General features: G+C 40.1%; 3 protein-coding genes across 5 annotated transcripts in view; 1 reads left to right on the forward strand and 2 right to left on the reverse strand.

Annotated features, from left to right (window-relative positions):
- The first annotated feature begins 1728 nt into the window (after positions 1-1728).
- On the forward strand, positions 1729-10325 carry LOC103133453 (polycomb group RING finger protein 2). Its single transcript, XM_007545197.2, has 9 exons — positions 1729-2060; positions 2662-2789; positions 5322-5418; positions 5508-5563; positions 5653-5782; positions 5928-5967; positions 6065-6163; positions 8129-8209; positions 9513-10325. The coding sequence occupies exons 2-9, from the start codon at positions 2672-2674 to the stop codon at positions 9891-9893; spliced, it is 1002 nt and encodes a 333-aa protein (XP_007545259.1). The 5' UTR covers positions 1729-2060; positions 2662-2671; the 3' UTR covers positions 9894-10325.
- Positions 10326-11439: 1114 nt separating this feature from the next.
- Positions 11440-13846, reverse strand: LOC103133454 (CDGSH iron-sulfur domain-containing protein 3, mitochondrial). Its single transcript, XM_007545198.2, has 3 exons — positions 13633-13846; positions 11899-12015; positions 11440-11825 (listed from the first exon to the last, which is right to left on the reverse strand). The coding sequence occupies exons 1-3, from the start codon at positions 13717-13719 to the stop codon at positions 11643-11645; spliced, it is 387 nt and encodes a 128-aa protein (XP_007545260.1). The 5' UTR covers positions 13720-13846; the 3' UTR covers positions 11440-11642.
- A 637-nt stretch (positions 13847-14483) lies between these two features.
- The window catches only part of LOC103133455 (CDGSH iron-sulfur domain-containing protein 3, mitochondrial-like), a 3898-nt gene continuing 3637 nt past the window's right edge, over positions 14484-14744 (reverse strand). The window contains exon 4 of one of the 3 annotated variants that reach the window (XM_016667495.1): positions 14484-14731. In XM_016667495.1, the coding sequence (XP_016522981.1) occupies positions 14689-14731 (43 nt within the window). In that variant the 3' untranslated portion in view covers positions 14484-14688. The remainder of the gene's footprint in view (positions 14732-14744) is intronic. The other 2 variants (XM_007545200.2, XM_016667501.1) reach the window with 2 other exon arrangements.

Consider the following 14744-nt stretch of genomic DNA (forward strand, 5'->3'; position numbering starts at 1 on the left):
TCTACTTCAGGTCAGAGTTCCCTGATCTCTTTTTGAAACTGTCTTTGCCTTACACTTTAGTCCTCTGGTGGTTAAGGAGTGACGTTGTCTTCTAGCAAAGTATAAAAGACCAGAACTTATTTTCTTGCTTATTAGAACTAAACAAGCATCAAATGTTTTTATTTTAGATTCCCGAAGCTACATACACTCCAATCTCAAGCTCAAGCTTTGCTCAGTAGTTGGCGCCTCTGTTGAAGAGTTCATCTAATCTGATAGCAGGTCTACCTGGACGACAACTCATTTTCTTCAACTTCTCTCTCCAAAGAAACTGAAAGAGTTAAAGTGGCCGAAAATTCTTTTTTTTGTTTTTAAAACATAGAAAAAAAAAATCCTGGATTCATTGCAGGTTTTGAGATATGCAATATGACACACCACCCAGGGGGGCATTGCCTAGGGATGCCACAAAAACACAAAAGGTCACATGCCAGTTGCCAAACCAGTTTTCTATTGCTTGTTGGCATGCCCAACCAATATGTGATTTGATGCTTCAAATTGGACACAGAATAAAGGTCTATTTCACTGTTTTCAGTGCACCTGGAGTGCATTTAATCGGCTCAATTTCAAAGTCAAAAGTACTTAAACTAGTTAAGCTGGGACTGGATTCTACAATATGGAGAAGAGATTCTTTAAAACACATTTTAAATGACACAAAACTATTTTTGTAAAAATACAAAAAATGTCATTTTCCATGTTCTTTTCAGCATAAAAGCAGCTCAAGTTGTGACAGTTACAGTGGTGGTCACAATATATATAGAAATAAGTTGGAACTGAACCTGGAAATTTCACCACATTAATTACAATTTCTTCATTTTACTTGCTCATGTTGTAAACTTTATCCCTCCCCGTCTAAAATCATCTCATGGTAAGGAATGTGTACATATATTTTGTATATGTCTGAGTGAGTGTTCATGAAACATAAAACTGTCAAACAGATCACTGTTTTTCTCATTGCTAATGCTTTGATAAGTCATATCAAGGGGTCGGGGGGGATGATGTGTTTGGTTGTGTGGGGAATCAGGAAGTGGAGGGGGATCACAGTAGGAGGGCCTCCCCCATGGAGCCATTCATTCATGAACCATGACGGCCAGTGGCAGTCTGCTGCAGGCACACTGCGCAAGGATCCGCTGGCGGTTGTTTCCAGGTAAAAAAAACAGCTGCTCTGCTCCACTGTTTCCACATGCTTGGTCAGTATGAGGAATTGCTGCAAAGGCAATGACTTCTTTACATGGATAACATTTTGTCAGTTGGCATTACAAACTAAATGTGATTTCTATTGCATTATAACTAGGATTGAATTGGATTGTTTTAAAATTTAATTTGACTTAACTGATCAAAGTGTGCGATTTTGGGATACTGGTTGAACTCGTTGGTCCGGAAGAAACGCGTTGTGATGATATTTATTGTTAATTAATGCTGTACAAACACACTTTATTTAAACAAATAAATAACTGAATTACTGAGATTTTTATTGGAAATTTTGTAAACATTCACTTTTTGTTTTGTATCAGCGATGCAGCTTTTTTTTTTTTAAATTATCTTCTAATTATCATAGATGAGACAAGTTCTGAATTTTATCTGAAACTTATGTTAAGGGCCCTTTCAGGGTTGGGGCCCTGGACTCATGAGGCCTGCAGGGCCTCTGGAGCAGACAAGCTGTTTTCCATTCAGACTGGAACAAACAGAGGGCGTGGTGGAGCACAAGCGTCTCCATTCGGCGGCGGCAATTCGGGAGAAAGGGCTGATATAAATAAAAAAAAAACGCAACGCACGGCCTGTGAGGGAGAAAACATCGTGCACAGAGTGAGCAGGGCCTGCAGAGGGTCCGGACTCGGCGTTCAGGCCCGAGCAGGGAGAGCAACGAGGCGACAAAATAAAAAACCACGTGATCCAAAATGGGCAGTCCTCTGACGGTGCTGAAAAAAGCCATTTTCTGGCGCCGCTGCACAATTCTGCCCAAGTGCAAATAATTTCACCTGGAGTCCGGCTGGGAACAGTGAGGGGGAACTTTGATGTCTGATCAGGTAGGAACACAAGCGCCGCTCTCCGCTTTTCTCCTTTTCTGTCGGGGGCTCTTTGCGCCGCTGTTTGCGGAGGCGCACGCAGAGTTTGCACGGTGTCACATTTTCAGGAGCCTCTTGTTCGCTCTCCTGATTCAGCCCTGTCAGTGAATTTAAGATGGCTGCTTTGTGTACCAGTGTGATTCTGCAGCCCCCTCGGTGTCGGTACTCTCCCTCTGGATGTGCCGGGCCCCCGGCCGTGCACCCGCCCGCCCGCCTGCCTGCTCAGACGGGCAGAGGACGGCGGAGCTCCGGGGAAATGGAGTCGCTCTTTGTTGGCCGAGGGGGAGTCGGGAGCTTGGTGCACAAGACGAGGCCACACAGAGGGTGATTCAATAGCTGGCCGCTGCGTGTTGCTGCTCTCAGAGGGGGGCATTAATCGCAGCAGCGTGCAGTAAAGAGTTGTTTTAGGTCTGTTTGTTGTGGTTTCACATGGTGCTGTCCCAAGGACGAGCTGTACACACACATTGTCTTGCCTGAGAGCAGCAGCGGTGTGAGAGAGAACCAAATCAAACACATTCACATTTCGGGTGCCTCTGCTCCCCCACCCCCTTTACCCCTGCAGATCTGTCCAGATGGATAAAATGCAGCCGAACCGGGTCAAAATCACAGATCTGAACCCGCTGCTCACGTGTCCGCTGTGCGCCGGCTACCTGATTGATGCTACAACCATCGTAGAGTGTCTGCACTCCTGTAAGTTCCTCCTGATAAAGGCTTTTTCATACCTGCATGCACTGAGATTTGGTAAACCGCACATATGCATGCTATGCATACCCGCTGAGATTGTTTTGTTTTTAATAAGGCTTCCGTATTACACGTACAGATGTGGACAATGTCTTGTTTGTGGGTGTCAAAACAGCCCTTAAATTTTGTTTTTAATAGCAGTTTCAGAATGCAGTGATCTCAGCCATTAATTTGAATACCTTTATCCACTAAGGGAAAATCCAGCGTTGCGGAAATATATATATTTTTGTCATAAAATAAGGTTGACTTGCAAGATTGAGAGCATTTTTGCTAATTTAAACCTCAACCCCAGGGGTCTTTCTGCGTGGTGTTTGCATGTTTTCTGCTCTGCATGTGTGGGTTCTCTCCAGGTATTCCAGCTTCCTCCATGTATATTTTTCCTCCCACCGCCCAAAAATCTACATGTTAACCGGTTTCTCTAAATTGCCCTGAGAATGCGTGTTGCCCTGTGATGGAGTGGCAACCCGTTCTACCAAATATTCTATTAAAATAGTCCTTTGTTGTGGTATTGCACACATAGGTATTGTGATGATTAAAATTCAGCATATTCTGCAGCTCTAATGTATAAATTTCCATTTTCCTGAGCTATAAATATTTTACATTTCTCTGAGCCCCTGGCCTCTAGTGTGTTGGAGGCTCGTCTTTATCTTGCCACCTGAAATGATGGGAGTGATGAGTAGCAAAGAGTGGCATCTTGGAGTCGTTGGATGGCATTAGCTGCCAACTGGGTGTTTGGGAATCAAACCATAGCTCAGCCTTTTCTGTTCTACAATCGTAAATATAAACATCTGGAGTTGTGATGGTCAAACATGTAAGTTTTGCTGAGTTAGGTGACTTTTCCCTGTCCCTTTTCCTCCATCACAGTATCCCCACCAGTTTTGACCTTTTGCATCACAACCACAACAAATGAACATAAGGTGTGGGGATTAAAGACAGAGAAGGCCCATCCAAGATAATATTATATTAGCATGTAGAAGTTGCATTTTTGGAACTTGAAGTATTGGATTATTCTAAATACTGCATCCAGCCAGTCCTTTGTGATATCAGGATTGTAAACTCTGACATGGCGGCGATTACTGAGATTGCATATTTTGTGCAGCTCCAACGTTGGGTTTGAACTGTACTGGAGCTGGTAGAAAACACACTGGACATTTTTTTTTGGCCTAAAACAAAGGATGAATATGTGGAGAAGAACCGACTGCCGGTGATACTGCTGGCTTGTTGCAGGGCATTGCTGTGTATTTTCATCAGATCTTTTAGTGTGTTATGATCCTAAACATAATGGCTAAATCAACATGGGAATGATGTGCCATCAGTAACTTAGAAATAAACTTGAAATGATTTTTTTTTAAGCTGGGATTTTTACCCCCACCCCTCAAACGAAACCCACAGAATAAATATATGGCAGGGCTCTTGACCAACTTTACACCGGTGTGCCAAACTTCTTTTTGACCGCGTCATATTCAACATTACAGATGTACAGGCTCACCATTTTTCAAAATATCCCTGTCATCCATCCATCCATCTTCTTTACACCTTTGTCGCTTAGTGGGGTCGGAAGGGTTGCTGGCGTCTATCTCCATCTAACGTTCTGGGCGAGAGGCGGGGTACACCCTGGACAGGTCTGTCGCAGGGCAACACAGAGACAGACATGACACACACACACACTCACACTCACACCTAGGGACAATTTGGAGTGGCTAATTAACCTGACAGTCATGTTTTTGGACTGTGGGAGGAAGCCGGTGTACCCGGAGAGAACCCACACATGCACAGGGAGAACATGCAAACTCCATGCAGAAAGACCCCGGGCTGGGAATCGAACCCAGAACCTTCTTGCTGCAAGGCAACATCTCTCATATTAATGTCATATGAACCCATAAATGATCAATTGACAGTCTAGTAACCCTAAAGTTCTTTATTTTAAGCAGAATTACTGTAAAAGTGTTTAGAAAGCTTTGAGCTGAAATTGTAACAAATCAAGGTAAATAAAATAGAAAATCTAAATTAGATGCTTCAAGGGCTAAACATCTTATGAAGATATCAGATTAAACATTTCATAGCATTCATGCCATGTCTCTCCCTGTAACTTCACTGTGCAAAAAGCTAACGCCTTCAACATTTCAGGAGTAATTAGACTTTATAGGAAGTGTTTGTCAACTAAAGAACAAGAATAAATCCCATCCTCAATCTGCCAGAGGTTATGGTGATGGCACGGAGGACATCCAGCCTGAATGGCTCTACGCTCTTTGGCAAAGAAAAGTGACAAACCCATTTCTAACCAACTTTTTGCAGGTTTCACTGGTATTTTAAGTGTTTTAAGATTGATAAAACTTTGTCTGTTGGTTGAGAAGCAGATGAAGATTTTTGACATGCCATTTTAATATCATGCAAAAACAAGAAAACGCAGGGCGGCATGTAAAACGAAGCCTCGTTTTCGCTCGTTAACTGAACATTGTTTTACCTCTTATCCTTTTCTAGTCTGTAAAACGTGCATTGTTGCCTTCCTTGAAACAAATAAGTTCTGTCCTCGATGTGACGTCCAAGTGCACAAGACATGTCCACAGCTAAGCATCAGGTAAACCAGTGTTTCATTTATTGTAATCCTACATGCCTGTCATGTCTGACAGCGTTATCCGATTAAACCTTTTTTTTTTTTTTTTTCAGAGCGGACAAAACTCTGCAAGATATAGTTTATAAGCTGGTTCCGGGACTCTTCAAAGGTAAAATTGTCCAACCTCAGGCCGGCTGCTGGTTCTTGTATGTTTTGTTCAGCTTCATGATAGAGGTGTGTTTCTATTCCGAAACCTAGACGAGATGAAAAGGAGGCGAGACTTCTACGCAGAGAACCGGGAGCTGGAACCGGGCGAAGTGGTAGAAACGTTTAACATCGCAGAAGATGAAATAATCAGTCTTTCCATACAGTTCTACGAGAGGAACCGGTGAGTCGGAGGTTTACAGGAAGATTAGAAAACTTTCTGGACGAGCCTGGGGGAGCCTCGACTCATGAAAATTAAAGCGTGTAGGACCTCTGCAGCTGTTCAACTATTTCGTTTTGTAAAAATCCTGTTTTGTATTTACCTGCAGAAGCAGTGAAAGGCAGCGAACGGAGATGGAAGGAGACAAGGTACAGATAGCTGCCGCCACACATTCAGCCATCTTAATTCCATTTTCTGTCCCTCATCCGATTAATGCTCTTCCTCTGCGCCGTTCTTTGTTCCCAGTCCAATGGGAAACGCTTCTTGCAGTGCCCAGCAGCTATGTCTGTCATGCACTTAGCGAAGTTCCTCCGGAGCAAGATGGATATACCAAACAACTACCGGGTAACTGGACTCACACACGCAGTAACCTGTGCTGTTTAGACTCTGCAGAATCTAAGAAGGGGTTAGTGGCTCCCTCTGTTTTTTTTTTTGTTTTTTTTTGTAGCACTTGCAAATTTGCAGCATTTTTCCCAGTTGCTATGCTACAGAGATGGCTGCTGCCATTGTTCAGAGTGGATATCCACTGTACAGTGGCTAGTCTCAATCCTTAGCATATAAAGGAATTGACCAATATGTTTTTAATGATTTTTTTCTTTTCTTTCAAAACTGTGTTCAGGTATCGCTCAGTAGAAAATTCTCAGTGTTGTAGCATCTGGTTCCCTGGTATTTGCATATAAAGTGTAAAAGGTAATAGTAATAGGACTGCACAAAATATTGTAAATTTATCAGCGCAGTGTCGCTGTATTCACAGTTCAGTTCATAAGGATATTTTAGACGGCAAAGTTGATGACGGACTGAGTTGTTTCATTGTCAAAATGTATGATGTCGGCCAGAAGCAACTTGCTCAATAAAAACTAATTGTTGAGATGAAAATAATACATTTGATATTTTGACCTAGTCTCTGGATAGACTATTCGTGATGTTGTCATTTATTTATTTCGAACATGATAGAAATATACAATCACCCACATGAACAAGGTATATTGTGCACCTATCATTTCAAACTTGATCTGATTGCTATGAAGTTAAACAGAACAGCAAAAAAACAATTAACAGTAATAATTCAATTGTTTTAAAACGGTTTATTTGTTGTTGTTTTTTTATTTATTTTTGAACTATTAATGTGTAAAATGTAGAATATCTGAAATGCCTCTAAATTTACCAGGAACCTAAATAAGTTTACTGTGGAAAATATTTATTAATTATTCCTTTTTGCCATTTTGCTCTTTATAGAGCGACACTGGGCGGAGTGTTGTCTCAGTGAGAATTTCTTTTGTTTGACAGAATGCTTCAGCTTATTGTCCATTTGGAGGACTTTAACCTCCTGGCTGATGTCTTAAGATGTTACCTCAATATTTAAATGCCGCTGCTGATTTTCAAATAATCAGCTCACGTTTCTACTTCGAGAGTCGTGTATAGTACACCGATTATATTACCGACTGCAGTACGATGGTATGCATGTGTGTCAGATTTGGCGAGATCATCCGGTGAGTATAGTTTGGGCAGATGGCCGACCGAATCCTGATTAAGTCGCAGCAAAGTGTGACCAGATTGAGCTGTTCTACACCTGTATGTGAACCTGTCTGACTGAAACAGACTCAAAGATGCATAAACTTATTTCTTAAGGAGAAAAGGGAAGTAGTTGTATTTAATTAGTATATTTTGAGTACAGCAAGAAATATTTCATACATTTTATTTTGGAAATTAACCTTTTTATTTGACTCAATTACATTTTTGTAAGCATTTTCAACATGAAACAAATATGAATATATATTTTCAGCCTTACAACTTGATTTTAACGCCTACAGGTACTTTATTTAGCACAACTTTATGACCAGCAGAGGCTCAGAGGGGGTGAGTGACTGTAGGATCAGGCCTGGATTTCTGGTTCTTTGAAGTGACTTCTAATTTAGTTAAAAATTGGAAGCCTCCTATCTGGGTCTGTTTCCATGGCACGACTTAAGTTGGTTCAGGTTCCATGGAGCACAAAACCTTTTACCACAGTGCTTGATAGGAAGACGACTTCAGCATCTTCTTATTTTTATTATTTAAGGAGCAAATGGCTGACACTGAACTCTGTAAATGCTTTCTACTGGAATTTCTAGAATGTTGCACAAAAACTGCTAAAAAAAAAAAAGAAACAAGAGTCTGGAAAAGTACAGTGCTTTGAAATGGAAAATTTGTTGGAATCCATTTTTTTTTTTTTTTTGGTTGCAGCGATATGATCCAGTATATGGGGGCTTGGTGACCGTTAATGTCAGTATGTCATGATTGTGACCTTGTTGATTATCTTTCTGTGTCTGGCAGGTGGAGGTGCTGTATGGAGATGAACCATTGAAGGACTATTACACACTAATGGATATCGCCTACTTCTACGAGTGGAGAAGAGTAAGTGACGGATTCTGTACCTTTTAAGAAATATCTGAGGAATGCTCCCGAATTTGAAACGAGCTCTTTCCTTGCAAAGTATTACCAGCGTAGTAATTCACATTTTATTTAATTTTTTTTACGTTTCTTGTGTTGCAGTCATGCACCTCAGTGTGCTCTTCTTATAGTCCAACTCAAAAAGTGTTGTGAAAGGAAAATGAAGCAGGGCTGCTAAGCTTTTATTATCTATCTGAAAGGTCACCAGACTTCAAAAGCCACCTAATTAATGAACAAATTCAGCCTGTGTGTAATTGAATAACAACATCTTTTCTGTAAAGTCCTTAGAGGTTTGCTTGAGAACATTAGTGAACAAACAGCATCACAAAGGCCGAGGAACACAGCAGACGGATCAGGGAGAAAGTTGAAGAGAAATCAAAAGGAGGGTTAATTTAAAAAAAAAAAAAAAGAAGAGAAAACAGTATTTGAGTTGTTGGAGAGGGTTAGATATATGACCTTTGGAAAGTAGAATAAAGAATTAAAATGTTGAAAGTCAGAAGAAATTTTTGGGTTGTTTTTGCTACAAGCAGGGGAAAGTGGTCAAAATTTAGAGGAACATAATTGAAGCTACATTCAGAAGAGAACCTGTTGGAGGCTGCAAAGACTTTGGATTTAAGTACCCGTCGCTCTCCAGCAGGGGGTGTTGTTCAGCTCAAAGATTTGTTTTTATGTTTGAATGGCCCAGTCCACACCTGCATTTAATTAAAGCATGGAAAATGGGCAAAAAATTTAAATCTCTCACTGTATGAGGTACCCCATAAGGTGCTTAACTATCTGAAAGCAGAGTTCAGAAAGAGCAGGAGGTTTTTAAAGCAAGAGGCCCAATTTCATGGTGTTAAAGTAAAAAAAATTATTCAAAGTCATATTTGAAATATTTAGCATTTCTATAACAACTGAAGGTAACAGAGTGAAAAGGGGTCCGGGTTGGAGTCCCCCCCTTTCTTTTTTGTTTTTTGTTTTGATGAGGTACCCATAAGGGCAGAACTTCAACTCTGCAGGAAATTTAATGTTTTTGATTGTTGATTCAATGTTGCATGACTCTGTGTTTTGTTTAATGATGTAAAGCACTTTGAAATGCCTTGCTGCTGAAATGTGCTATACAAATAAAACTTGATTCATTGATTGACTTGATTGTGCTGTAAAATGGCACCATGTGCCTAGAAAACGCATAATACTCCCCCTTTAATTCAGATTATTCAGATTACCTTTAAGAAACGTGATGGTCTCCTCAGCATCAAATTGTGTGCTCTCGTGTAATTCCACACAGACCGGACCCATCCCCTTGCAGTACCTGGTCAAACCCACCCGGAAACGCAGGAGGCCTTTGCAGTCCACCGCCCAGGGCAACTCTGACGGCGTCAACACCAGCCCGACGTCGGAGAGCGACTCTCAGAGCGACAAACTCCACAGTCCTGCTGCAGTCCAGCCGCCCAGAGCCCCCTCCCAGACGAGCGCCGCTTCCCACAACGCTTCCCCCGCCATCCAAAGCCCCAATGGCACCGCGGTGCCCAACAACACTCAGCGACACGCGCTGTCCTCCAAACAGGGCTCCAGCAGCCGGAAGGTGACCGTCAACGGCACGAGCTCTGGGGCCAGCAAAGAGGAGGCACGGGGCGGCGACAAAAGCGGCGCGCCTCCAACGACTTAACCCCCACGTGGCGGTAGGGGAGGACAGTGATATTTAAGCTGCTCCCCGTTTTTATTTCTCCAAGTAGCCAACAGAGGCCCGAGATTTCGTCCTTCCGGACAGGCAGGAGGCGGATCGCCGTTATCTTTCAGATGGAAAGACTGAGACATGCAGCCAAATAGACTCTTGTATGTGCGTGTTTGTGTGGTAGAGTAGAGCTGTGCACACATACAAAACTGTACAGGATGTATCAAATGTGAGCATGTGTGCATACATATGTATAAACTTATCTTTTATACAAGATATCGTAACCGTTTTTGTATCGTATATGCAGTGAGTCCTTTTCATTTCCACAGACGTCCACTTGGCTTCCACGGCAGAATCATCAAAGCTTTTTGTGCTGCGAGTCACTGCATACAGTTGGATGTTGAAGGAAAAAACAAAAAAAAAAAAGACAAGCTATCCTCGCCTTTTTAAAGAGTTTCTCTGAAAGTGTCTGATATAAGCAGCGCCTCATCAGGTAGCATGTACATTTATGGAAAACCGTTGATGCACTTTGTGAAGGTCCAGTCACGGAAGTTGGTGGGTATTATCTCAGCAGGAGGATCTCCAGCCGTATTTTCACACTCGAGTCCAAGCACTACCACACTGATGGGCAACGTGTTCGTCAGCACGATGTCCCCGTTCAAAGAACTGAGTGAAAAAGAAGGGATTTTGCAAAATTTCGCCATGTATGTTGTTCCGTACATTGCAACATTCCCTTTTTGTTGCATTTCAACAGATTCTTTTTTTTTTTTTTTTTTTTTAAATCAGCCATACGTGCATGTTTTAGGTCAATAAAATGTTTACTTATTAGGTTTTTCTGACGTGAGCCTCCTGTTTAATTTTCTCTGTTGTTGACTTTCACGGTCATTTTCTCCATTCAGAGGAAATTTCTGATTTGTAATATGAACGTAAATACTGAGTATTCATATTCATACCCAGTCATTCTGGGTATGAATATCTATAACATGTTCTTTAATTGTCCATTTAAAACTCCCTTTGGCCTCCCAGAATGGATTGGTCATGTCACAAAACGGTTAGTTGAACAAGTTGTAAATTTGTTATTTTTCATATAAAGTAAAATCATGCATTCTTTGCATAGATGTTTCTTAGCTAGTTGCACATCAATCACCAGTTTATGCACCCATTAACTTTTTGGTGTAATTTTGGCTAGATATTTGAAGACTGTTACCAGAAAAGGTGGAAGTCATTCCATCGCCTTAGTCCCCACTCACTTCCACTTACCTTATAATACAAATACCACTTTGTGGAATATCCAGTAGCAAAGAAGTTTCATTCTAGGAATAAGCCTCAGTTCATTCAGTGAAGATGATTTCAAATTATGTACATAATCACCTGCTTTCCTGTTACTCATGAATAATCCTTTATATTTTAGACAAGAAACAAACCTTACCCAACTAAATTAGGAGAATTAAAAAAAAAACAAAAAACAGATTCAAGAACAATAATTTTATTTCTGTAAGATCACTCGTCTCCAAAGTTAAAAAAAAAAAAAAAAAAAACGGATTCAAGAACAATAATTTTATTTCTGTAAGATCACTCGTCTCCAAAGTTAAGAGTGGAAACCTAGATCACTGTTTGGTTTACTGGCAGCATGTCCCGCTGATTTAAACGAGAAACAATTTGTCCCGATGCCGTTTTGTCTAAAATGTTTCTCCCACCGACTCAGTTCGGAGACATCTCTGTCCTCAGGGTTCTTCGCCTTCATCAGTCTGTGCACTCATGCAGCGGAGCAGACACGATGAAGTCCTGCTTGTGCGTGCCGTCGCAGTAAGGTGAGTTATTGGTGTGCTTGCATCCACACAGCCACACCGTGGAGTCTTTCTCCGGTACAAAGCGAAGCCCCTTCATTCCCTCTGCTTTGGTTTTGTGGGTTCCGTCGCAGAACGGCTTCAAAACAGAAAAACGCAAATAAACAAGATAAACTGTTTTTTTTTGTTTGTTTTTTTTAAGATTTTCTCACCTGTTTCCTACTGTATCCACAGGAGCACCATGAGTAGCGTTTTCCTCCAACAAGCTCCACCTTTATGGGCTTCTTGGATGGAATGACGGGCTTTGGAGGGGCTGTGGACAGGTTAACCTGGAGATTCAGAAAAATACACAAACACGTGACTGCTGATGTGTGAAAACTCCTTTAATTTGCCAAAACAATCGCTGCTTGACTACACTCATTTAGAGAAAATGTCTTAAAAGAAGGCCAGGCTTTAAAATCGGTGCAGATGCCACTGAGAGGAGGAGCCTGCAGGAGGCTGACCAGTTTTTAAGTTCTCAGCTATTATGCAGTCTGGCCAAAAAAAGTCACCACCATCAGCAAAAAAAAAAAAAAAATATATATATATATATATATATACACACACACATATACACTGCTCAAAAAAATAAAGGGAACACTCAAATAACACATCCTAGATCTGAATGAATGAAATATTCTCATTGAATACTTTGTTCTGTACAAAGTTGAATGTGCTGACAACAAAATCACACAAAAATCAATGGAAATCAAATGTATTAACCAATGGAGGCCTGGATTTGGAGCCACACACAAAATTAAAGTGAAATGTTCCCTTTATTCTTTTTAGCAGTGTGTGTATATATATATATATATATATATATATATATATATATATATATATATATATATATATATATAAACATGTTCACACTCCAATGGTTGACTATACAATAAAAACTATTTTCTTTACCACAGAGGGAAGGTTTGTACCACATAATTCATATACAGTTACACAAAATATTTATTTCACCTACTTATTATGTGAGATGCAATATTTTCCCCCCACTATTTTTGACCCATTTTTTTCAACCTACAAAATTACTTACTTTGTAGATAGCACCCTCTGCTGGTAACACTTAAAAAGACAGCAAGGAGTTTGCCTCCTGTGGTCTCACGATTCAATCGTAAAAAAAAAAAAAACAGGTTCTAAGTTGTTACTTTTAAAACTACTCATTTTCTCTTATTAGAAGAGAACATGGTGACATGTATTGTGGGCTACATGTCACCATATGTCCAAACCTTTGTTGTGTTTCAATAGAATTCATTACAAGCAATAAAAACTCAACAGAAAGGAGAAAACAGGAGGATGTACAGCAGGAAAAAATTGGATTACCCATTTACTTTTTTCAGTGTATCGCTGAAATTCATCTGTGACACATCTATGAGTCAGTTCATTAATCTCCAAATCAGTGTTTATGTTCTGATTGTTTCAAATCTTTTCTACATGATTTTCTAATTTTAGTCAATCATTTCCTGTTAATTTATAGAGGCCATATGACTCATGCCAGTTGTGGGTGGTAAAGACTGACCTTTAAATAACTTTTAAAAAACCACAACAGTAAATCTAACACTTTTACCTCTTGTAGTTTTGTAGCACCATACCCCATGAGTCATACTTTAGTAATATTTTGAATAAAGATACTCTTTAGGGCAATTTTTGTCTACTGAAACACACCTCGTCTTAGAAAAAGGTCCTAAACTCCTGGGATTATTTGCAAAACTAGTAAAACTCAACAAATAACCGGCTTTGTCATAAATCTAAAACGTGGTGCACACAAATCACCATGATTCATTCTTTGGTGGTGTCTATCTGGACAACGGCAGGAAGCATTTTAGTTCATATTTAGCATTTTTCAGACGACAGTGTGTTTATGCGCAAAAGGCGAAACAGAAATGTCACCTTACCTTGGGAGCCGCCGTAGCTGCTGTCCGCGGATGTCTGAAGGTGAAAGTCAACCACCGGGAGTGTAACTTATTAAAAAGGGCGATCATGTTATCAACAACAGCTAAAGGCTCGGCTCACACACCACAATGACAATCTGCCATGAAGGAATCCAAATCAAAACAGCAACCAGCAAACGTCCGGTCGACAGCTTGGACCTGATTGGAGGCGAAGCGTTCTAGAAAAATCACGTGCCATCTGCTAAACCAATAAGAAAGTGGAGGTCACTGATTACGATTTAATGATGTAAATATATGGTTTCAAAGAAATATAATATGCATTTTTTATTTGCAAAAATAAAAAATAAAAATAAAAAGGCCCCCGGCATATGCAAACAAAACATATTTTAAGGATGAACCGCAATAATTAATAGTTAAACGGAAGAAAACAAATGAATAGCCTAATTATTTTTAATATTATATGGATAGGAATCCATGTAACTTTGGCTTGATACCTGTGTATACAGATTAGAATCAGGGGACGCTGTAATTGGTTGAGTGTAAGAAAAAGAGCAGGAACTACTATATATATATTTAAATTAACGTTCAAAGAATTGTTGTTAGACCACTATGAGAGTCTAACCTGCTATGCATTATATACAACACAAAGGAAACTATTTTATTCAGTCCCCTTTTGCTGGCTGACTGGCAATCTTCTAAATATGCCTCCTCAGGAGCGCCATCGTTTTTTAATTTAATCCTTCTTCAAAACACTGTGTCCTCAGAAACTTTTAACTATAATTAGAAAACAGAAAAAAATAGGGTTATACAGAGTACAAAGCATACATATAAAACCCTTTCACACTTTCTACAAATGTCTCGTAAAAATGTTTTTATTGAACTCTTACAGAAATCAGGTTCACACTTCTACAGTTGCAATTTGATGAATACAATAAGACTTTTTTTAGTGCTCATGAACAATATTATGTTGCCAAAAAAAAAAAAGTTTGAATACATATAAGCATCATTTGGGTTTTATCAAAAAGTACAATGTGGCCAGGTAAGATATGAAGACCTGGATCATTTAAACAGGCCTTTGACATACTTTACAACATCCCTATAGATGACTTTCAAGT

Source organism: Poecilia formosa, unplaced genomic scaffold (assembly GCF_000485575.1).
Source record: "Poecilia formosa unplaced genomic scaffold, Poecilia_formosa-5.1.2 Scaffold11, whole genome shotgun sequence".
NCBI lineage: Eukaryota > Metazoa > Chordata > Actinopteri > Cyprinodontiformes > Poeciliidae > Poecilia > Poecilia formosa.

Bases quoted from the DNA above. Each gene is read 5' to 3' on its own strand.
- LOC103133453 (XM_007545197.2), top strand. From the start codon at position 2,672: ATGGATAAAATGCAGCCGAACCGGGTCAAAATCACAGATCTGAACCCG. The intron at 5,419-5,507 runs GTAAACCAGTGT...TTTTTTTTTCAG, and splicing joins TGTCCACAGCTAAGCATCAG to AGCGGACAAAACTCTGCAAG. The intron at 5,564-5,652 runs GTAAAATTGTCC...TCCGAAACCTAG, and splicing joins GGTTCCGGGACTCTTCAAAG to ACGAGATGAAAAGGAGGCGA.
- LOC103133454 (XM_007545198.2), bottom strand. From the start codon at position 13,719: ATGATCGCCCTTTTTAATAAGTTACACTCCCGGTGGTTGACTTTCACC. The intron at 12,016-13,632 runs GTAAGGTGACAT...CTGAATCTCCAG, and splicing joins CAGCTACGGCGGCTCCCAAG to GTTAACCTGTCCACAGCCCC. The intron at 11,826-11,898 runs GTGAGAAAATCT...TCTGTTTTGAAG, and splicing joins GTGGATACAGTAGGAAACAG to CCGTTCTGCGACGGAACCCA.